Genomic DNA, 23,733 nt, shown 5'->3' on the forward strand with positions numbered 1-23,733 from the left:
TTTTTTTTTTTTTTTTTTTTTTTTTTTGAGACGGAGTCTCGCTGTGTCACCCAGGCTGGAGTGCAGTGGCGCGATCTCGGCTCACTGCAAGCTCCGCCTCCCGGGTTTACGCCATTCTCCTGCCTCAGCCTCCGAGTAGCTCGGACTACAGGCGCCCGCCACCACGCCCGGCTAGTTTTTTGTATTTTTTTAGTAGAGACGGGGTTTCACCATGTTAGCCAGGATGGTCTCGATCTCCTGACCTCGTGATCCACCCGCCTCGGCCTCCCAAAGTGCTGGGATTACAGGGTTGAGCCACCGCGCCCGGCCCACTAGAACCATTTTTCATCGTGGCCTTTTTCGAAGGCAGTTTGGAAACACTGCTCAAAAGCCTTAAGCTATTCACTCTCTTTGACCTGGGGCTTCCACTTCATTTCTCTAGTAGGAACAGAATTGGAGATGTGAACAAATATTTATAGGGTACTTTTGCCTATTCTTAATAGTGAGAAATTGAATTTCCCCTTGAAAAAGCAAGCAAGATACAATACCTAGCTGAGATAGCAGTGACTCGGGCATCTCACAGTTTCTTAGAGCAATGCTGCTGTTCTGTCACATTGTTTCCTGTGAAGTTTTAGGTATAAAAATTAAAAATTACTTATGCCTTATCTTGTTTGATAGAAGACTTCAAGTGGTAACTTTCTCTTTTTTAGGTATATTTGCATGCTCTCGTGAGAAATCTTTTTAATGAAGGAAATGACGTTTATCGGGAACGTGATTGGAACAACTCGATAAGCCAGTACACGGAAGCTTTGAATATAGCTGATTATGCAAAATCTGAAGAAATTTTAATCCCCAAAGAAATAATTGAAAAACTATATATAAATCGTATTGCCTGCTATTCTAATATGGTGAGTTGTAATTTTTTTTTTTTTTTGAGACGGAGTCTCGCTCTGTCGCCCAGGCTGGAGTGCAGTGGCGTGATATCGGCGCACTGCAAGCTCCGCCTCCCAGGTTCACGCCATTCTCCTGCCTCAGCCTCCTGAGTAGCTGGGACTACAGGCGCCCTTCACTGCGCCCGGCTAATTTTTTGTATTTTTAGTAGTGACGGGGTTTCACCGTGGTCTCGATCTCCTGACCTTGTGATCCGCCCGCCTCGGCCTCCCAAAGTGCTGGGATTACAGGCGTGAGCCACCGCGCCCGGCGGAGTTGTAATTTTTAAAGTGATGTTTCTAGAGTGAAAAGAATTTTTTCAATGACTTAGTACATTAATAAAAAGTCAATTTCTTTTTTTTTTTTTTTTGAGACAGAGTCTCGCTCAGTCACCCAGGCTGGAGTGCAGTGGTGTGATCTCGGCTCACTGCAACCTCCACCTCCTGGGTTCAAGCACTTCTCTGCCTCAGCCTCCTGAGTAGCTGGGATTATAGGTGCCTGCCACCACGCTCAGCTAATTTTTGTATTTTTATTAGAGACAGGGTTTCACCATTTTGGCCAGGCTGGTCTTGAACTCCTGACCTTGTGATCCACCCGCCTCGGCCTCCCAAAGTGTTGGGATTACAGGTGTGAGCCACTGCACCCGGCCCAATAAAAAGTCAGTTTCTTAAACTAAGTTTTTAAGAAAGTCGTATTACCTGCTTTTGGAGTGACGTGAGGCTTTTAAAAGTTAGCTTTGGATTGGCTGGGTGCGGTGGCTCACGCCTGTAATCCCAGCACTTTGGGAGGCCAGGGTGGGTAGATCATGAGGTCAGGAGTTCGAGACCAGCCTGGCCAATATGGTGAAACCCCGTCTCTACTAAAAATACGAAAATCAGCTGGGCACAGTGGCACGTGCCTGTAGTCCCAGCTACTCAGGAGGCTGAGGCAGGAGAACCACTTGAACCCGTGAGGCGGAGGTTGCAGTGAGCCGAGATTACACCACTGCACTCCAGCCTGGGCGACAGAGCAAGACTTCATCTCAAAAAATAAAGTAAAATAAAAAAATAAAAATTAGTTTTGGACAAAAACTTAGGGATTTAAGAAATAGTTTGTTTCTTAGTTACTGGTCCTTGACAATTCCCATTTGAGTATGGCTTTTGAGGGTGTGTCTGTTTATAAAAAAGTCATCCTGGGAAGATACAGGTCTTCACAAGTCAAATGTGTCTTTCAGGTATCCATGTTCACATTTAACATCTTAGTCAAAATCCAGTAGATGTTATAAAATACTCTTTGTAAAAAAACACTCTTACGAGTGTTTTTTGTTCTTAGTCACGAAATAGTAATTAGTCTTCAAAGGAATTCACACTAGCTTTTCACATTTTTAAGCTTAAAAAGCTTTTGAAGTGCTTTTTCTTTTCTTTTCTTTTCTTTTTTTTTCTTTTAAAACTTTTTTTTTTTTTTTTTTTTTTTTTTTTTTTTTTTTTTTTTTTTTTTTGAGACGGAGTCTCGCTCTGTAGCCCAGGCTAGAGTGCAGTGGCCGGATCTCAGCTCACTGCAAGCTCCGCCTCCCGGGTTCACGCCATTCTCCGGCCTCAGCCTCCCGAGTAGGTGGGACTACAGGCGCCCGCCACCTCGCCCGGCTAGTTTTTTGTATTTCTTAGTAGAGACGGGGTTTCACCGTGTTAGCCAGGATGGTCTTGATCTCCTGACCTCGTGATCCACCCGTCTACAGCCTCCCAAAGTGCTGGGATTACAGGCTTGAGTCACCGCGCCCGGCCTAATTTTGTATTTTTAGTAGAGACGGAGGTTCTCCATGTTGGTCAGGCTGGTCTCGAACTCCTGACCTCAGGTAATCTGCCTGTCTCAGCCTCCCACAAGTGCTGGGATTACAGGCATGAACCACCATGCCCAGACACCTTTTTAAAATTTTTGAGATGGAGTCTCACTGTGTTGCCCAGGCTGGAATACAGTGGCACAATCTTGGCTTACTCTATCCTCCACCTCCCGGGCTCAGGTAATTTTCCTGCTTCAGCCTCCCAAGTAGCTGGGATTACAGATGCCCACCATCTTGCCTGGCTAATTTTTGTATTTTTAGTAGAGATGGGGTTTCACCATGTTGGCTAGGCTGGTGTCGAACTCCTGACCTCAGGTGATCCACCCACTTCTGCCTCCCAGAGTGCTGAGACTATAGCCATGAGCCACTGTGCCCAGCCCAAAGTGCTTTTAATTTTCACTGTGGACATTCAGTAAAATATAACCCTGAATTTAAGAAAAATATCCAGCCGGGCGGGGTGGCTCACGCCTGTAATCCCAGCACTCTGGGAGGCCGAGGTGGGTGGATCACGAGGTCAGGAGATCAAGACCATCCTGGCTAATACAGTGAAACCCTGTCTCTACTAAAAATACAAAAAATTAGCCGGGCATGGTGGTAGGCGCCTGTAGTCCCAGCTACTCGGGAGGCTGAGGCAGGAGAATGGTAGGAATCCGGGAGGCAGAGCTTGCAGTGAGCCGAGAGCCCGCCATTGCACTCCAGCCTGGGTGACAAAGTGAGACTCCGTCTCAAAAAAAAAAAAAAAAAAAAAAGGACAAATATCATGTTGTCACCTAGCTCTTTGTTAAAGAGCATTCATTGTTTATTTTGTTTTTAGTAATATATTCCTTATCAGTTAGCTGTTTGGAGTTACGTTTCTCTTTGACATCTTAATGTGCTCCAGAAAAGGGTAACTACAGAGTTGAGAATAGAAGAGGGACACCTGGGGACATCAGTTAGGTCTGGAAAGCTTTATTTCTTGAAGATCTGGGGACTTTCTGGCCAAATATTAGCATTTGTCTGATCTGGATGGTGGGTACATGGGTATTCATGATATTCTTTTCTACTTCTGTGTATTTGAAATTTCATAAAATAATTTTAAAAATAAAAGTAATACTGCTAACTTGGAGTTTAGAGGGAGGGTGATAGGAAGGGGTATTAATTTGTTTACATTCCAGGAAGTCTTCAGTGCAAGAAATGAATTGTTTGATTGCTGACTTTATTCTTTGGTCTTACACCCCAGGGTTTCCATGATAAAGTTTTGGAGGACTGCAATATAGTACTCAGTTTTAATGCCAGTAACTGCAAAGCTTTGTATCGGAAATCTAAGGCTTTAAGTGATTTAGGAAGATACAAAAAGGCTTATGATGCTGTAGCAAAGTGCTCCTTAGCAGTGCCTCAGGTATGGAATTTATAGTTTATTTGTTTACATCATAACCATTTACATCATAATAAATGGCATTTAAAGAGTTACATTTTCCAGGCATCCATCAACCTGCTTCAGTTGGGTATAATTGTTAATGAAGCAGGTGTCTTGATGGGAAACTTCACTGTTTTGTCTATTCTTCTTGACAGTTAGGAAATATAACCTTTTGTGAATTATATATACTTATTTTTTTCAGGATGAGCATGTAATAAAACTAACTCAAGAACTAGCTCAGAAATTGGGATTTAAAATAAGAAAAGCATATGTCAGAGCTGAGGTAAGCCGGTGTTCTCTCCATAAGGTGTTTTCATTTTGTTTTATAACTTGGAGTCAGTTCTGTTTTTAAATTAGTGTCTTTATTTTATTTCAGCTCTCATTAAAATCAGTTCCTGGGGATGGGGCTACCAAGGTAAAGTTATTTTTTCTGTCAAAATTATAATTTGTTTTTTAAAGGGAAGGATGGGAGCAATTCTGCTTTTAGTATTTTTGGCGTGTGTTTATTTTGGGAACCTTTTTAATTCTTCAAACATGAAATTGGCCATAGCTTCCTGTCACTTCATTTATTTATTTTTTTGAGACAGAGTCTTGCCCTGTTGCCCAGGCTGGAGTGCAGTGTCCTGATCTTGGCTCACTGCAAGCTCCACCTCCTTGGGCTCAAGTGATCCTCCCACCTCAGCCTCCCGAGTAGCTGGGACCACAGGCACATACCACCATGCCTGGCAAATTTTTGTATTTTTTGTAGCGATGGGGTTTCACCATGTTGCCCAGGCTGGCCTCAAACTCCTGAGCTCAAGTATTCCTCTTGCCTTGGCCTCCCAAAACGCTGGGATTACAGGCGTGAGCCACCTCTTCTGGCCACTAGCAGTCAGTTTACAAAAGAACATCTCCAACTCAAGTAATATATTTTAGCTGTAACCAGCATTTCCTGAATGCTCCAGTGGGGCATTTTATAGGATGTTAATAGATGTTAGGTTTCAGTGCGATAAGAGTGGTTCAGGGCCAAATACTAGTTTTGGGAGTCATTTGTGATAAAATTAACAAAGGTTTTTGTGGGTTTTTGTTTTTATTTCTCTTTTGTTTTTAATTTTAAAGTAAGTCTTCTTGGGGCTATTAGGATGCTAATGGCTATTGTGAGTTGGACAGTGAATGGTGGCCAAATTAGTCCCTGGTATTCTGCTGAATAGCCTTTGAGAAATGCTGGTCCACAAGAAATAAGTGGCAGCACTGCTAGACCAGCACCTCATCTAACACCACGTGTATACAGGTTTGTGTGTTCCATTCATTTCTTGGATCTTAATTGGGAGTTGAATTTCTGTGGAAACATGCATTGCTCTCAGGGTGAGTTTTTTTTTCTTTTTTTTTTTTTTTTTTCCGAGACACAGTCTTACTCTGTCACCTAGGCTGGAGTGCAGTGGTGCTATCTCAGCTCACTGCAGCCTCCAACTCCCGGGTTCAAGCAGTTCTCCTGCCTCAGCCTCCTGAGTAGCTGGGATTACAGACACCCAGCACCACACCTGGCTAATTTTTGTAATTTTAGTAGAGACGGGGTTTCACCATGTTGGCCAGGCTGGTCTCAAACTCCTGATCTCGTGATCTGCCTGTGTGGGCCTCCCCAGGTGCTGGGATTCCAGGCGTGAGCCACTGTGCCCGGCTTAGGGTGAGTTTTACCAATTGTTTTATGCCTTAGAGTCCTGAAAATATTATGACCTATTGTTTTGTTTAATTTGTAGGCTTTGAACCATTCTGTGGAAGATATTGAGCCAGGTACGTTTTCACATATCATCTTAACAATTTGAAGAGTGCCAGCTTTGTACCTGATGTCTTTGTGTGTGATGTATTGTTGTCAAATAATATTGCTGTGTGGTTATATTCATATTAATGTATTAATATTAAAGTGAGAATGATTTCCAACGCTCCCTTTATGCCTTTGGATGTGCCAGTGAGTGACTGATAAGCGTTGGATGTTAGTAAGCAACCACTGACACCCCTGGTGGCCTTGCCGCTGTCTGACAGCTGTGCCCAAAAAGAGGTACAGGCATTTTGTGAAAGAAGGATAAGTTTTCACAAGTGACTGTATCTATTCGGAATTGCTTTAGTATACTGTCAATTTTATTATTTTTATAATTGCCTTCATATTTTCATCTTCATATCTCTACTATTGGGGATTAATGCTATTATTATGTAAGTACAATGAAAGTGACTGAGTACATTTCCATCTGTGTTACAGATTTATTAACTCCAAGGCAAGAAGCAGTTCCTGTTGTCTCTTTACCCGCACCCAGTTTCTCTCATGAAGTTGGAAGTGAGCTGGCCTCAGTTCCTGTTATGCCCTTAACTTCTATTCTGCCACTGCAAGTGGAAGAGAGCACTCTGCCATCTGCAGTGCTGGCAAATGGAGGAAAGATGCCCTTCACTATGCCGGAAGCTTTTCTAGATGATGGAGATATGGTCCTTGGAGATGAACTAGATGACCTCCTTGATTCTGCACCTGAAACTAATGAAACTGTTATGGTAAGTTTCAGTGTTACTCAAGTTTCTTCCGAAGACAGGGTTGACTTTTTTAAAATTGTAATATAACTTGATAGACTTTTTCAGTATTGCATATAGGCTGAATTTGGGGTTTGTTCTAACCTTGAAAGTTACTTTTATTCTTGTCTAATGGAACTGGTTAATTTGATCATTTTGAAGTAAAAGAAATAATGCTATCTAGTAATTAGCCAATTTTTTTCCAATTCATATTGGGATCACATATTATAGAAAGGGCAAATAAAACATTCTGATAAATAATAGGCATTTTGTATTTAAGAAAAAATGAATTATATAGATTAAGGACTTCTTATTCTTTTTTATTTATTTATTTATTTATTTGAGACGGAGTCTCGCTCTGTTGCCCAGGCTGGAGTGCAGTGGTGCAATCTCGCTTCACTGCAAGCTCCACCTCCTGGGTTCACACCATTCTCCTGCCTCAGCTTCCTGAGTAGCTGGGACTACAGGCACCCGCCACCACGCCCGGCTAATTTTTTTGTATTTTTAGTAGAGATGGGGTTTCACCGTGTTAGCCAGAATGGTCTTGATCTCCTGACCTTGTGATCCACCCACCTCGGGCTCCCGAAGTGCTGGGATTACAGGTGTGAGCCACCGCGCCTGGCCTCAGGACTTCTTATTCTTAAAGATAATACTCTAGCAACCACATATGTTAAAGCAGGGTTCAGCCAACTATAGCCCACAGGCTCAATCTGGCCTATTACCTGTTTTTGTGTGGCTTGCAAACTAAGAATATTTTTTACAATTCTTAAATGGTTGAGAGAAGAACAAAAAAAGAGAATAATATTTTGTGACATGGAAATTATTTGAAACTAGCCTGGGTAACCATAGCAAGGCCACGTCTCTACAAAAAATTAAAAACAGCCTGGCATGGTGGTGCGTCCCTATGGTCCCACTGCTTGGAAGGCTGAGAGGAGAGGATCACTTGCGCCCAGGATGTTTAGGCTGTAGTGAGCACTGATTGTGCCATGCACTCTAGCCTGGGCAACACAGTGAGACCCTGTCTCAGTCAGTCAATAAAATTACATGACATTCCAATTTCAGGGTCCATAAGTAAAGTTTTACTGTAACACATCAGTGACTACTCATTTTATGTGCTGTCTGTGGCTGCTTTTGCACTGCAACAGCATAGTTGAGTCCTTGCAAGAGGGACCGTGTGGCCTACAGAGCCTAAAATACTTAGTATCCATCCCTGTATAGAAAGACTTTTTTGCTGGGTGCAGTGGTGCATGCCTGTAATCACAGCACTTTGGGAGGCTGAGGCGGGCAGATCACCAGGAGTTTGAGAACAGCCTGGCCAACATGGCAAAACTCTACCTCCACTAAAAATTATAGAAATTAGCTGGGCATGGTGGTGCACATCTGTAATCCCAGCTACTTGGATGGTTGAGGCAAGAGAATCACTTGAGCCCGGGAGGCGGAGGTTGCAGTGAGCCAAGATCGCACCGCTGCACTCCACCCTGGGTGACAGAGCAAGACTCTGTCTCAAAAAAAAAAAAAAAAAAAAAGACTTTTCTGACCCCTTCTATAAAGTATAATAATTTAGTAGCAGCAGTGGTAGGATGATAGTGATGAGAGGGAGACATTCCAAGCTGGTTTCCAGGGCTGGTGAAATAGATGGTGTCAGTGTGCAAAAGGCTGACAGAGCTGGGTTTGATTCTTACCAGCTCTGCGATACTGGGCAAGTTACTTCACCATAGTACATCATTTCCCTCATATGTATGATGGTTATCACAGTAGGATGTATCTGAGAGAGCTGTTTTAAGAACCAAATAGATAGCCTATGATACCATAATGTAAGGTGCGTGGAACCTCTCAGTGAGTTGCAGCTTTGATGGGGCCTGGAGAGGTTAGAGTTGTATGTTCTTGTCCAGTTGTAAGTTCACACCTCCAGAGAGGTTGTCCCAATCTTCATGGGCTTCTCCAGCTCCTGTCTCTGGATCACCTGTCCTCCTGCTGCACCACATATATCCCACAATTCCTCTTTAATGATGCAAAATTTTTTTTTTTTTTTGAGATGGAGTCTCACTCTGTTGCTCAGGCTGGATTGCAGTGGCGCGATCTTGGCTTACTGCAACCTCCACCTCCCAGGTTCAAGCAATTACCTGCCTCAGCCTCCCGAGCAGCTGAGATTACAGGCAGCCGCTACCACGCCCAGCTAATTTTTTGTGTATTTTTAGTAGAGATGGGGTTTCACTATCTTGGCCAGGTTGGTCTTAAACTCCTGACCTCGTGATCCACCCACCTCGGCCTCCCAAAGTGCTGGGATTACAGGTGTGAGCCATCATGCCCAACCTCATATGATGCAAATTCTTATGAGCCCTATAGTCAGGTAAGGGTAGGGAAGCATAGGGAAGTTTTGCAGATGAAACATGAATGTAACATTTGAATTAAAATGTTAGACATCTGGCCTGGTGCAGTGGCTCATGCTTGTAATCCCAGCACTTTGGGAGTCCTAGGTGGGTGAATCACTTGAGGTCGGGAGTTTGAGACCAGCCTGGCCAACATGGCGAAACCCTGTCTCTATTAAAAATACAAAAATGAGCCGGGCGTGGTGGCACATGCCTGTAATCCCAGCTACACAGGAGGCTGAGGCAGGAGAATCGCTTGAACTGGGAAGGCAGAGGTTGCAGTGAGCCGAGGTTGTGCCACTGTACTCCAGCCTGGGTGACAGAGTGAGCCTGTGTCTCAAAAAAAAAAAGTTAGATATCCCACCTTGATTTTTTTTTAAAAATTGTTCTTGAAAAGAAGTTCTGTAGGTAAAATAGTTTTAAACGAATCTTGATTTTGATTTAAACTTTGTTTTTCTTGGAGATGGAGTCTTGCTCGGTTGCCCAGGCTGTAGTGCAGTTGTATGATCTTGGCTCACTGCAAGCTCCGCCTCCTGGGTTCAAACAATTCTCCTGCCTCAGCCTCCCAAGTAGCTGGGACTACAGGCACACGCTGCCATGCACAGCCAACTTTTTGTATTTTAGTAGAGATGGGGTTTCACCGTGTTGCCCAGGCTGGTCTCGAACTCCTGAGCTCAGGCAATCCTCCTGCCTTGGCCTCCCAAAGTGTTAGGATTACAGGCCACCGTGCCTGGCCTAAACATGATCTCCCAGTGTAATAATGCTTTTATTTGCTGGTGTTGAAAGTAGTTCAGTCAAACCCATGACAGCTTCATGAATTTTAATCACATCTTTTTTTCTTCCACAGCCGTCAGCTTTAGTCAGAGGACCCCTTCAGACGGCCAGTGTCTCTCCTAGCATGCCCTTTTCGGCATCTCTGTTAGGAACCTTACCCATTGGTGCGAGGTATGCTCCTCCACCCTCCTTCTCAGAATTTTATCCACCTTTGACTTCATCCTTAGAAGATTTTTGTTCTTCTTTAAATTCATTTTCAATGAGTGAATCCAAACGAGGTAAGAACCAAATGTAAATTGTAAACAATTGCAGTTAATTTTCTCAAAATGAAAATGTTTGTTTGGCCATTATTTAACTGACTCTAGGTAGCAGAGACATGAATTATTTTCATTGTAGCTAAAAATAGAAAGACTAAGCCTTCAGTTTTGAATTGACCTTGACTTAGCTATGCCATTCTGGAGACCCAGGAGCAAAGGCATGAGAAGAGAAATGTGTGTGGCACTGGTGTTTCTGTAGGATAGTTTGTTAAGCTGGGAGTGTATTGTTTTGGGGGTGAAATGACTATTAGTGTATTCTCCCATAAAGGTGTATCTCGTCTTAAAGGGTCTTAGAGACAGGCTATGCCATTAAATTTTGATCTAGGCAAACACTAATTTAAGATCAGTGTTTAGAATGATAGCAGTTAGATGTGTCTATTTTAGGTTTCATCTGTGGAGCTCAGCAAACTGTGGCTGCTGCTTTAACTTTCCAGGAGATTGCTGAGCTTGGGGTCTGACTCCTGTTTCTGTCATCCTAGGTTTAACATATATACAAACAATCACTAGAAAAATATTTTTTTGAAGGCATTGTTACATGGCTAAAACGGCAAAAATCTTACATAATTGACTTAAAGATTTACAATGGAAGAAATTAAAATATATGGGAGACAGAAGGGCAGAGAGAAAATAATTGAGTGCTAGACTAAGAAAAAGAAAGCAGGCCAGGCGCGGTGGCTCACACCTGTAATCCCAGCACTTTGGGAGGCCGAGGCAGGAGGATCCCTTGAGCTCAGGGGTTTGAGACCAGCCTGAATAGTTTGAGACCAGTCTGGGCAACATGGTGAAACCCTGTCTCTACAAAAAATATAAAAATTAGCTGGATGTGGTATGTGCCGGTGATCCCAGTTACTCGGGAGGTGGAGGTGGGAGGATTCCTCGAGCCCAGGAGGTTGAGGCTGCAGTGAGCCAAGATCACGCCCTTGCACTCTAGCATGGGTGACAGAATGCGACCCTGTCTCAAAAAAAAAAAAAAAACAAAAAAGAGAAAGTAATTGAAAACCTTACTGATTTTTTTTTTTTTTTTAATATTAGGTCAGTTCCTGCTTCATTTTTTTTGAGACAGTCTCACTCTGTTGCCCAGGCTAGAGTGCAGTGGTGAGATCTTGGCTCACTGCAACCTCTGCCTCTTCGGTTCAAGCGAGTCTCCTGCCTTAGCCTCCCGAGTAGCTGGGATTACAGGTGCCTGCCATCACACCTGGCAATTTTTTTTTGTATTTTCAGTAGAGAAGGGGTTTCACCATGTTGGCCAGGCTGGTCTCAAACTCCTGACCTCCTGTGATCTGCCCACTTCGGCCTCCCAAAGTGCTGGGATTGCCAGATGTGAGCCACTGCACCCAGCCCCATATTTTCAAAAGGTTCCCATTTTTGAATATGAAGAATTTTCTTGGTGTTTTTAGTAGTTGTAGTTGGTGGGCCCTGCCTTAGCTTATTTCTCTGAAAATAGGTTTTTATTTAAATTTGTTTGACTATGCCCTTGGTTTCTAGAGGAAAGCAAAGACTCTAGAGCCCTCTTTGGGTGTCAACACTGAGCAAGAAAATTTCTAGAAATTGGGATGGGAGAATAGTGTGGGAGGCCATAGCCAGTAAGCTACTAAGCCCTGATGTTCTTATTACATGATCAGAATGAAAAGGTCTGTTGAAGTTTTTTTATTATTTTAGATCTGTCCACCTCAACTTCTAGAGAGGGAACACCGCTTAACAACAGTAATTCTTCCCTTTTACTTGTAAGTGCCACTTCCTCTTTTGTAAATACATCGCTTGAATTGAAGATAGTTACTTAAGTAACTGAGTTATTTGAATGAACATGACAGTCTCCCTTAAATTTTGTGTGTGCTGTAGGAAATTGTGTTAAAGTAAGACTTCTGGAACATCTAGTAATAATGGCTTTGTGTTTAAGACTTGATCTGTCATAGCAAATTAATCAGTATTGCAGACAGTGTAAGAGGCTTTAGTACAGCATAAACAAATCAAGGAGATACAAGATCAGGGCATGTAAAGCGTGTGTACTTTTGCAGTAGAACTTACTATAATATGGAGGATCAAAAAAGGGGGGGGGTGCCTAGAAACCAAAAGAGAGAAAAATGTAGAAAGAGACAGTTTTTAAGATAGAAGAGCATTAAGGATGGAGTAGTACTGACCTCAGTTTATGAAGATTATCTTATTTTTTCAGATGCATTCAGTTCCTTTCTTCAGTGATAATGCAATATTTGTTGGGTTTTTTTTTTGTTTTTTTTTTTTTTCTTCTTATTTTTCTTGCAGATGAATGGACCAGGTAGTTTGTTTGCCTCGGAGAATTTCCTGGGAATTTCAAGTCAGCCTAGAAATGACTTCGGAAACTTTTTTGGAAGTGCAGTTACCAAACCATCTTCATTAGTGACTCCAAGACATCCCCTCGAAGGAACCCATGAATTGAGACAAGCTTGCCAGATCTGTTTTGTAAAATCAGGTCAGGACCAAACAAACATGCAGAGAGTATTAAACTGCTTGTTCGTAACCTTGAAAGTTCTTAGGAATTTGTAAATACATGTGAACAACATCAGTTATTATGGTTCTTCAATCCCTATTTTGAATTCTTCCTAAACAAGTAGCAGTTACTGACTGAGTGCCTTTGGAGGGCAATAGGATAAATCTCTGCTTTTACTTGATGTAATTTTATTTATAGAATCATGTAGAATAGAATATTTACCTATTTTTGGAAGCTTATTAAAATTTTAATGAAACTCCTTATGTTCTCAGTATATGCTTAAGAAGTTGATTATTTTCAAATAGAGCAAGGACTAGAAAACAGCATTGTAAGACCAGAATACAATACCGTGTATATGAAAATTAAATACTTTGTTAGATTGTTTCATATCTTTACCTTAAATCAAGTGACATAAACACAGTTTATTCTGATTGGAGTCAACTTCATTTTCTTTCTTAGTTTAACAGTGTTCTTTACTTTTATAAGCCGTCAAAATTCCTCTCCAGATTATTTTCCTAAAGTTAAGTAAGGGTATTTTTTTTGGCAGGAGTGGAGTTGAATAGAACATTGTGTTGTCTGATAAAATATAAAAGGCAAAAATCTACCTTAGTAGCCTGCTTACATTTTAGGGTTGTGGAAGTGGGATTTCTGTGGGAATTTAATAAATGATGTTCATCTGTTCATGCCTGCTTGTAAATTTACCTGTAAAATGAAATGATATTTTTTGTGCATATGAGCAATCCTCTTTACATCTTTTTCAGGCCCTAAGTTAATGGATTTCACTTACCATGCTAATATAGATCATAAGTGTAAGAAAGATATTTTAATCGGTAGGATAAAGAATGTTGAAGATAAATCATGGAAAAAAATACGTCCAAGACCAACAAAAACAAATTATGAAGGACCATATTATATATGTAAAGGTATATACTGTAATTAGTATACATTACATAAGTGATGAACTACAGTCATGCTTAGCTTAATGACAGGGATACATTCTGAGAAATGTATTTGTGTAAGGTTTACTTACACAAACCTCAACGGTGTAGCCGACAATGCACCTAGCCTATCCATGACATAGTCAATGGCTCCTAAACTACAGACTTGTACAGCATGTTACTGTACTGAATACTGAGGCTACTGTAACGCAACAGTATCTGTGTATCTAAACATAGAAAAGGTACAGAAAAAAAACAGTATTAATCTTATGGGACCACCATTATATATACAGTCTGTAGTTGACTGAAATGTCAGTATGTGGTATAGGACTGTGCTTGCTACATTTATTATAACATCTATTAATATGTAATTTATTCCATTATGTTATTATAGTGGTATTGACTGTTATAAAAAATGTTTAGAGCTAATAGCAAGTTCCTTGGATTGAGATGTTAATATGTTTTATATTATTTTTACTGTTGTTTTTAGCTTTTTCTTTTTTGAGACAGTCTCACTCTGTCATCCAGGCTGGAGTGCAGTGGCGCAATATCAACTCACTGCAACCTCTGCCTTCTGGGTTCAAGCAATTCTCCTGCCTCAGCCTCCCGAGTAGCTGGGATTACAGGCATCCGCCGATACACCTGGCTAATTTTTGTATTTTTGGTAGAGACAGGGTTTCGCAATGTTGCTTAGGCTGGTTTCAAATTCCCGGCCTCAAGTTATCTGCCCACCTGGGCTTCCCAGAGTGTTAGGATCACAGGCGTCAGCCACTGTACTGGCCAAGGTTTTATTTTATTTATTTATTTCTTAATTTTTTGTGACAGAGTCTCGCTGTCTTCCAGGCTGGCGTGCACAGGCGCAATCTCGGCTCCCTGCAACCTCTGCTTCCCAGGTTCAAGCAATTTTCTCATGACTCAGCTACCGAATAGCTGGAATTACAGGCGTGTGCCACCCTGCCCCACTAATTTTTGTATTTTTTGGTAGAGATGGGTTTCATCATGTTGGTTAGGCTCGTTTTGAAGTCCTGGCCTCAAATGATCTGCCTGCCTCGGCCTCCCAAAATGTTGGGATTACAGGTGTGAGCCACCATACCTGGCCTATGACCAGGTTTTAAATAGACGACTGTCTCAAACCTTAAGTTCTCTCTAAACAGAATGAAAACACTGAGCTAAGGCTTTGAAAAGTGTTTAAGATGCTTTTGAGAGAACTTGGTATTTTCATGTTTGTCAAACAAGTTTGTGTGAGTGAGCTTAGAATGTCCCTAAGTGAATTTTTTTTTTTTCAACTGAGGTGTATTCCATGAGAGTATCAAGGCTCTTCTCACAGTCTGTAATAAAAATAATTAAGGCTTGTGGTACTTCTCTTTTTTAGAGTTGATACCATCCATCCCCTGATAATAATATGCATATCATTGTTTGAGACTGTCCATGAATTGTTATACAAGTTCAAATGATGCCCTAAATGTTACTTATATTCATTGGCTTTAAGGAAACAATTAACATCATTTTTTTTGTTTGTTTTGACACTGGGACTTGCTCTGTTGCCCAGGCTGGAGTGCAGTGGCAAGATCATTGCTCACCGCAGCCTTGAACTCCTGGGCTCAAGGGATCCACCTCAGCCTCCCAAGTAACTGGGAGTACAGGCCAATTGCCATGTTTTCATTGTCTTTCCATTCCCTGTTTTTCTAGATGTTGCTGCTGAGGAGGAATGTAGATATTCAGGCCACTGCACGTTTGCTTATTGCCAAGAGGAGATAGATGTGTGGACACTGGAGCGGAAAGGGGCATTCAGCCGCGAGGCTTTCTTTGGCGGCAATGGAAAGATTAACCTTACTGTGTTCAAACTTCTCCAGGAGCATCTTGGAGAATTTATATTCCTTTGTGAGGTGCGTTCTCCAAAACTTATTTTCTATTGTAAAGTTGAATTTGCAAGCCCAGTGGTATTGTCCTGCCATGTGATAAAACATTCACTCAGTAAATGAATAAATATTCACTTATTTATATGATAAATAATATCTCATTTGTGAATAAAATATTCCTCTGGTCCTGCCATGTGATAAAACATTCATTCAGTAAATGATAGCTACTACTGTTACCAAAAAGAATATTAAAACTTCATATTGAGTATTAATTTTGTAATGATATTGAAACTAGGACAATATTCTGGGTACAAAATTTATATTTTCTATTTTTTTTGATAATCTTTCTCTCTCTATTCCAGAAATGTTTTGATCATAAGCCTAGAATGATAAGTAAAAGAAATAAAGATAATTCTACTGCTTGTTCTCACCCGGTTACAAAGCATGAGTTTGAAGACAATAAGTATGTTGATAGTTTCTAATTTCTGTAATGACAAAATAGATTCTTTTTCTAGATCTGAATAAAAACTAGTAGTAGTGTCTGTCCAGGCATTGCTCTTTCATCATTTGTTGTTGTTCTGAAGAACAATGACGAAATTTTAAAATGTCTTTTAGTAGATTTGGCTGGGAAGTGAATAATTAACTAAATATATTATGTAAAACAGAAAAGCCTTATTGATGTATAGTTTCTCATGACATGGATTTAGGTTTTTATGGCTTAAAATGTAAGTCCCCTCCCCCCCCAATTAATCCAACAATTGCATGTAGTGATTTGGTTTTTTTGTTCGTTTTTTTTGAGAGAGAGTCTTGCTCTGTCACCGAGGCTGAAGTGCAGTGGCATGATCTTGGCTCACAGCAAGTTCTGCCTCCCAGATTCAAGAGATTCTCCTGCCTCAGCCTCTCGAGTAGCTGGGATTATAGACACCCACCACCAGGCCTGGCTAATTTTTTGTATTTTTTTTTTTTTGAGACGAAATCTTGTTCTGTTTCCAAGACTGGAGTGCAGTGGTGCGATCTCAGCTCACTGCAACCTCCGCCTCCCGGGTTCAAGCGATTCTCCTGCCTCAGCCTCTCCAGTAGCTGGGATTACAGGTGCGTGCCACCACACCCAGCTAATTTTTGCATTTTTAGTAGAGACAGGGTTTTACCATGTTGGCCGGGCTGGTCTTAAACTCCTGACCTCAAGTTATCCACCCGTTTTGGCCTCCCAAAGTGCTGGGATTACAGGAGTGAGCCTTCACGCCTGGCCAATTTTTTGTATTTTTAGTAGTGACAGGGTTTCAACATTTTGGCCAGGCTGGTTTCGAACTCCTGACCTCAGGTGATCCACCCACGTTGGCCTCCCAAAGTGCTGGGATTACGGGTGTGAGCCACTGTGCCCGGCCCCACTGATTTTTTTTTTTTTTTTCTGATAAAAATTTAAAATGTAGGGCCGGGTGCGGTGGCTTACGCCTGTAATCCCAGCACTTGGGAGGCCGAGGCAGGCAGATCACAAGGTAAGAAGATCGAGACCATCCTGGCTAACACGGTGAAACCCCGTCTCTACTAAAAATACAAAAAATTAGCCGGGCATGGTGGCGGGCGCCTGTAGTCCATGCCACTGCACTCCAGCCTGGGCGACAGAGCAAGACTCCGCCTCGAAAAAAAAAAAAATTTTTTTAAATGTATTGTCAGTGTAGAACTTATATATGTATTTGAAAAATCTGTGGCAGAACAATATTAAAATGTCACTGTTTTCATCTTAGGTGCCTTGTCCACATTTTGCGAGAGACAACAGTAAAATACTCCAAAATACGTTCTTTTCATGGTCAGTGTCAGCTTGATTTATGTCGACATGAGGTTCGGTATGGCTGTTTAAGGGAAGATGAGTGCTTTTATGCCCATAGTCTTGTGGAACTGAAAGTGTGGATAATGCAAAATGAAACAGGTAGGTTTGTGTGTGACTGAGAAGTATGTCTCCTCAAAAGCAGACAGGGTTTAATGAAACAGTAATTTGGGCCTGGTGTGGTGGCTCATGACTGTAATCCCACTACTTTGGGAGGCTGAGGCAGATGGATCACTTGAGGCCAGGAGTTCAAGACCAGCCTGACCAGTACTGTGAAATCCCCATCTCTACAAAAAATACAAAAATTAATCGGGCGTGGTGGCGGGCGCCTGTAATCCCAGCTACCTGGGAGGCTGAGGCATGAGAACTGCTTGAACCTGGGAGGCAGAGGTTGCAGTAGGCCAAGATCATGCCACTACACCCCAGCCTGGGTGATAAAGTGAGACTGTCTCCAAAAAAGAAAAAAGAAAAAAAAAAAAAAGAAATTTGGAAATTTGGAGACCTACCCTCCTCCATCAACCAGATGTGGCGACACTATTGATTTTGTCCTGAGCTTTAAACTTTTGATTTTTAGAGTTGCCTATTTTGAGTGTGTTCTCATGTCATTAATTACTGATACGAGTTGATACATGCAGTTGTTGGGAGGAAAGATTCCTCAGGAGGCACAAAGAGCTATATTTGTGTATATTCCATTTCCAAAAAGAGTAAGGTGGTCTTCATCCTTGCTGATGGATTAGGATGTATGAGAGTAGTTTGGAAGCTGAAGGTTCTCCACGTCTAACTGCACCCAGATTGGTGGGCTGTTGCTCTTATAGATACAATTTAAAGTAAGGCTTGTACATTCCCCAGGTATCTCACATGATGCTATTGCTCAAGAATCTAAACGATATTGGCAGAATTTGGAAGCAAATGTACCTGGAGCGCAGGTATTTTTCTCTTGTGTACTTTCTGCATTTGGTGTCCTTTCTGGAATTGCCTAATAGATGTTGGTTGTTGGTGGATGCAGTTAACACTTACAGTCCAGTTACTTTCTTAATGTTCATTCAGGTGAGTCATTCTTATGAGAAAAAACAATTTGCATTTTAGTTGATTATAATAAAAAAATTATGCATCCCACAATGCCTGCCAAGAGTGGAGGACACTGTTTTCTTATTTAGTTTAATTGACAAAACACCTGGAGTTCTGGGCTTTATGGATTCTTGGAGTAAGGGGGGGGTAGATTATTTTTATAGGTTAGCTTTCCACCTGGCATCTCTCGTTTTTCCATTGCTCTCCCCTCAACACCCCTGACCCAGATAAAACAATTCTAGTCATCAATTTCAAAGATGAGTTTCATAAATTAAAGTTTGGCATCTATAATCTACTTTTACGATATTCTCTTACATTTGGGGGAAGAATTGGAGATGTAGTTATCAGATATAATGGTCAAGTCATCACGTCAGATAAAAATGGGAAATTGTATATTGTTGTGAAAAAAATGCATGTTGATTTAGTATTTTGTCATCAGAAAACTGGTTTTCTGTAAAAAAAAAAAAAAAAAAATTAAAACGAATCTTTTAATTGTTTAAGGTACTTGGTAATCAAATGATGCCTGGATTTCTTAATATGAAGATAAAGTTTGTGTGCGCCCAGTGTCTGAGAAACGGTCAAGTCATTGAACCAGACAAAAACAGAAAATATTGTAGTGCAAAAGCAAGGCATTCGTAAGTATTGTGTGTGGAAACAATTCCTATTTTGTAATTTTCTGTTTCATAGGTATAAAATCATACACATAAGAAAAAAGTTTAAGGCTTTGAAGAGAGGAGAGAAAAATAGATAATTTACGGTAATTACAAACACAAGGGAAGAGATTTTTAGGACCTAGTAGATAATAATTCAAAAGTAGTGTTTTTTCCCTATATTTTATCAATTCTTTGTTTAGGGAATAGGGAATGTTTGTAAATGATAATAGGAAGTGAAAATATAGAATCATAAGGTATTTATAGAATCATTGAGAAAAAAATTCTCTGGTTCCTCAGGTACAAACTTTGTGCCTCTCCCTTTGTGTTATGTCTTTTGCTCGTGTGTCTTTGTTTTTTTCTGAACTCCATTTTTCTTAGGTGGACCAAAGACCGGCGTGCGATGAGAGTGATGTCTATTGAACGTAAGAAGTGGATGAACATCCGTCCTCTCCCCACAAAGAAACAAATGCCTTTACAGTTTGATGTACATACGTAATTTTTAAGCCACTTTTTTTTAAATTAGGCATTTCAAATCATTAGAAAATAGTAGTAATTCAGATTGAAACTCAAGCCCTTTAAATAGTATTCGTCAGTAATAATGCTATTTAAATGGTTCCTCTTTGGTTTTCCTTCCCCTTTAGTATATGTATGATTCCATAGCAGTTTTCATATTGATTGGAATTTTATTAGTTATTTGGAAAAAGTAAATAGATAGTGGATCTGAGGAAGAGTTATGGGGACAATGTAACTTATTTTTTAGGTGAATTACTTTGGGGAGGGAATGAGAGCAAATTTTACTTAATTGTGATTTCTTTGGTTTGATACCAGACCCAAGGTTTTCAGTATTATGAATGCTGTTGATGAGTTTGTTTTTATCATGCCTTGTCTTTTTCACTGCAGCAAGAGATATGTAGCTACAAGACACCTCACTTTATAGGACTTTCTAAAAGTAACCCAAATGAAAATGTTCAATGTTAGAGGAACATGTTCTTCAAAAACTAGAAAATACTAGACTAACTTAAAGTTAGGATAGTATTTCATTCACATATTTCATCTTGGTACACTGTAGCACCTTACCTGATCTTGAAGATGATTGTCTGAGCAAATCACTTGAGTTGTCCTGGACTTTCTTCTTCAGGAGAGAGAGGGTCTGGAGAGCGTCCAGAGGCACTTCACATGTGCATTAGCAAACAGGGACACTTGGAGCATCCACAGGTAGTAAGCTCTCTACCCGGATTGAGGAAATATGGAGGGAACCTTTTCCCCATAGAAGCAGGGCAGATGGACTGTAGAGTCCTCTTGTAAATGAGGCCTCTCTCTGAACTGCAAGAAAGAGTTGAAGAAGAGGTAGATGCATTTTTCACCACCTACAGTACCTTGCAGTTTTGTAAAACTTACACAAGTAACACAGCCAGTCTTTTTGAGGGGTTGGTGGGTTTGTGTGTGTGTGTTTTTTTTTGTTTGTTTTTTTTTTTTTGAGACGGAGTCTCGCTCTGCCGCCCAGGCTGGAGTGCAGTGGCCGGATCTCAGCTCACTGCAAGCTCAGCCTCCCGGGTTCACGCCATTGTCCTGCCTCAGCCTCCCAAGTAGCTGGGACTACTGGCGCCCGCCACTGCGCCCGGCTAGTTTTTTTTTGTATTTTTTAATAGAGACGGGGTTTCACCGTGTCAGCCAGGATGGTCTCGATCTCCTGACCTCGTGATCTGCCCGTCTCGGCCTCCCAAAGTGCTGGGATTACAGGCTTGAGCCACCGCGCCCGGCCGGGTTTGTGTTTTATCCAGAGTAGTTTTAGACTCAGATTTTATCAATGGGTTATGTAGGAGGGGGAAAGAAGTTTATTTGGAACACTGATTTCTTGTGGTTTAAAGGATGATGGAGATAATATGTATATCAAGTACTTTGTTAAAATGAGTACAACTGAGAACAACCCTGGTTCCTGAGGCAGCAGCTTAGAGTGTTGGTTATTCTTTAATCTTGAACACGGTGTAGTACTGTGCAACATTACAGTAGCTTATTTCCTCTCTTTTTCCCCCTGCCATACTAGGTATTGCTAAGGGACCTTTTTTTCTTTTTCTTTCTTTCTTTTTTTTTTTTTTTGGTTGCATTTTTTCTTGCTCTGTCACCCAGGCTGGAGTGCAATGGTGCGATCTCCACTCACCACAGCCTCCGCCTCCTGGGTTCAGGCCATTCTCCTGCCTCAGCCTCCCAAGTAGCTGGGATTACAGGCATGTGCCACCACGCTCAGCTAATTTTTGTATTTTTTTTTAGTAGAGATGAGGCTTCATCATGTTGGCCAGGCTGTTCTCGAACTCCTGACCTCAAGTGACCCACCTGCCTCGGCCTCCTAAAGTGTTGGGATTACAGGCTGAGTCACCGTGCCCGGCCTGGGACCTTTTTTCTTATAGAAGAAATTATACTGTGTGTGTGTATGTGTGTAGATAGTGTGGTGAGGCTTAAAGACAATGGGCTTCAAAGTCTGCCAGAAGGGCCCCAGTCAAGTTATTCAGCCTCAGTTTACTCATGTGTAATTGGAAATAATTATGTGCAATGGTGTTATGTAAACACCTGGCATGGTGCCCAGCCTTCTCCTTTACCTGCTCTTCTTCCTGCTCCTTATCATTGAGCTTTGAAAGACTATGGTAAATGTTTCCCTAGTAATATAACTAAGTACTTACTGGGGTTTGATGGGGGAAAGAATATGACTGTTTTATCCAGTACTGACTTTATGCAGAAGATTTTAAGGGTGGGGTCACTGACATTGGTTCAAGGGAGGAAATGTGCAGTGTTAAGGGGGGTGACCAAGTTTTAGCCAAAACTCTGAAAAATGTGACAGATGCTAAGCATTTAATGTCACGTAAGCTAAATAATACAGGGCCAGCTCCCGCTGAAGCACAAACTAAGATAAGCTAATAATTAGTTGTACTAGGATTTATACCTCATACAGACAAGTAGGTTGATGGTATTCAAGAATGGGATCTCGGTGATGGAGGTTTTCTTGGTTCCTGGTTCATGATTCTTAGGGAAGTCTGCGTTCTGCTCATCACGATCACTCTATTTTCCTACCAGTATCACTGTATTTACTTTGTTAAATAAAAATACAAATAACCTGAAGAGGTATTATTTGAAAGCTGTGTAACTCCATGGTATGGCTAGTGTGATAACTGTCTTCTGATAATGCATATATCGTGAATTATGGCCATGGTTAGCTTCCAGTACTGGTTATAAGTAAGTTAAATTTCTGAAATGTTTTGGCACTGTTCAGTACCCTTTGGAGTAGCCTGCAGTTTCTTTACTGCTTTCAAGTGCTTGATGTGGAGGAATCATTAGTGTTGGGCAGGGGAAACAGGAGCTGTCAGACTGAGAGGGCCAGGGATGCTCATTGTGGAGATTAAATGTTCTGAGTAAGTGAGTTTGTAGACATTTTCTTGTTAGAAAATGTTCTATGCTTTACTTTGTTTTGGACATTTTCTTTTGAAAAATTTTGAGATAGAAACCTTAATATCATCTCATATATTTAGGGCATATAGTTAATTTGAATAGAATCAAATTAATCTTTAGAACTTGATTACTAAGTATTAGCATGGATAATAATGCTTCTTTTGAAAAATGTAAAAATTAGGCAGTTTTACTATGTGTACTTTGTCTTAATCATATTCCTATTTTTTTATACAGCTGTGCAACCATATTGCTTCTGGGAAAAAATGTCAGTATGTTGGAAACTGTTCCTTTGCTCATAGTCCTGAGGAAAGAGAAGTTTGGACTTACATGAAGGAGAATGGGAGTAAGTTAATCTTTTGAGCTGTGTCCTTGAGCTAGCTTGCCTGAAAGTTCCTTTCCTCTCTATAAATATGCCAGCTTCCTGTGAATGCAGAAAGCAGTTTGCATTCTAAACGGTTGCCCCGTTTCTTCAGTAGCTCTGTTGGTGGCGATGCCTGGAAAATGTGGGCACAGCCTCAGTGGGGTAGGATCTGGCATCTGATCTGTGTTTGGTTAGGTCAGATTTGGATATAAATATATAGGTCTGCATCCTTATGTGTAATAGATGTATTCCTAAAAAATGGCCCTGGGAAGTTCAGTACTCCCTTGACTGTTTCAATCAGATCATCTGCTCATATTGGAAATAGTTTGCCCTCTGAATTAACCAGGTTAAAATTGGGGTTTCTTCAGGGAGGCATTAGTAATCAAACAGGCTCAGAATCAGAGGTCCAAGGGAAGAATGTTTATTCTGGTCAAATTCCAAGTTTATTGTGGGAGACTTTGAGAGGAGCCGCAGACAGCCTTTCACTTTTGACCATAAAATGTTTTACTACAAGGGTCATTATTCTTTAATCTTAAGTAAACTGATGAAAGGTATACTGACTGCAGTCTCCGGATTATAAGAACCAACCAGATTTGACTGTTGCCTGCCGTGTTTCAACCACATAGATTGTTAGTGGTATGTGGAGGGGATTCCCTCTAGCTGTCTTGCTAGGAGTGAGGCCATGCAGTCTGGCCTCACTGAAGATGCCCTTGCATACCAGGCTTTTGCAGTGACCCCTGCCACCACTGGTCTTAAGGAAGAAGAATTTCTAGTTTATCTCTAATCTTTGCCTGATGATACATTGTTAGAAACCATTAGGCAGACAACAAAGCCAAGTTTTGACCAGATCCTCATCACCAGAATTTTTAGCACAGCGGTTCTCAACTGGGAACAAATTTTGCCACTCCCCTTCCTTGGGGACATTTGGCAATGTCTGGAGACATTTTCATTGTCATGACTGGCAGGAGTTGCTCAGGCATCTAGTGGGTAGAGGTCAGGGATGCTGCTCACCAT

The 23,733-nt window shown here is 41.2% G+C and overlaps 1 protein-coding gene across 3 annotated transcripts in view; it reads left to right on the forward strand.

Moving 5' to 3' along the window:
• Positions 1-23,733, forward strand: part of ZC3H7A (zinc finger CCCH-type containing 7A) — a 49,027-nt gene that overhangs the window by 19,108 nt on the left and 6,186 nt on the right. For all 3 annotated transcript variants that reach the window (XM_025369532.1, XM_025369534.1, XM_025369533.1), the window contains 17 exons: positions 690-887; positions 3,945-4,103; positions 4,324-4,404; positions 4,498-4,536; positions 5,858-5,891; positions 6,355-6,638; positions 9,870-10,074; positions 11,773-11,837; positions 12,373-12,559; positions 13,339-13,500; positions 15,205-15,401; positions 15,737-15,837; positions 17,120-17,301; positions 18,049-18,125; positions 18,769-18,902; positions 19,299-19,404; positions 22,593-22,701. In XM_025369532.1, the coding sequence (XP_025225317.1) occupies positions 690-887; positions 3,945-4,103; positions 4,324-4,404; positions 4,498-4,536; positions 5,858-5,891; positions 6,355-6,638; positions 9,870-10,074; positions 11,773-11,837; positions 12,373-12,559; positions 13,339-13,500; positions 15,205-15,401; positions 15,737-15,837; positions 17,120-17,301; positions 18,049-18,125; positions 18,769-18,902; positions 19,299-19,404; positions 22,593-22,701 (2,320 nt within the window). The remainder of the gene's footprint in view (positions 1-689; positions 888-3,944; positions 4,104-4,323; positions 4,405-4,497; positions 4,537-5,857; positions 5,892-6,354; positions 6,639-9,869; positions 10,075-11,772; positions 11,838-12,372; positions 12,560-13,338; positions 13,501-15,204; positions 15,402-15,736; positions 15,838-17,119; positions 17,302-18,048; positions 18,126-18,768; positions 18,903-19,298; positions 19,405-22,592; positions 22,702-23,733) is intronic.

This window comes from Theropithecus gelada, chromosome 20 (genome assembly GCF_003255815.1).
Source record: "Theropithecus gelada isolate Dixy chromosome 20, Tgel_1.0, whole genome shotgun sequence".
NCBI lineage: Eukaryota > Metazoa > Chordata > Mammalia > Primates > Cercopithecidae > Theropithecus > Theropithecus gelada.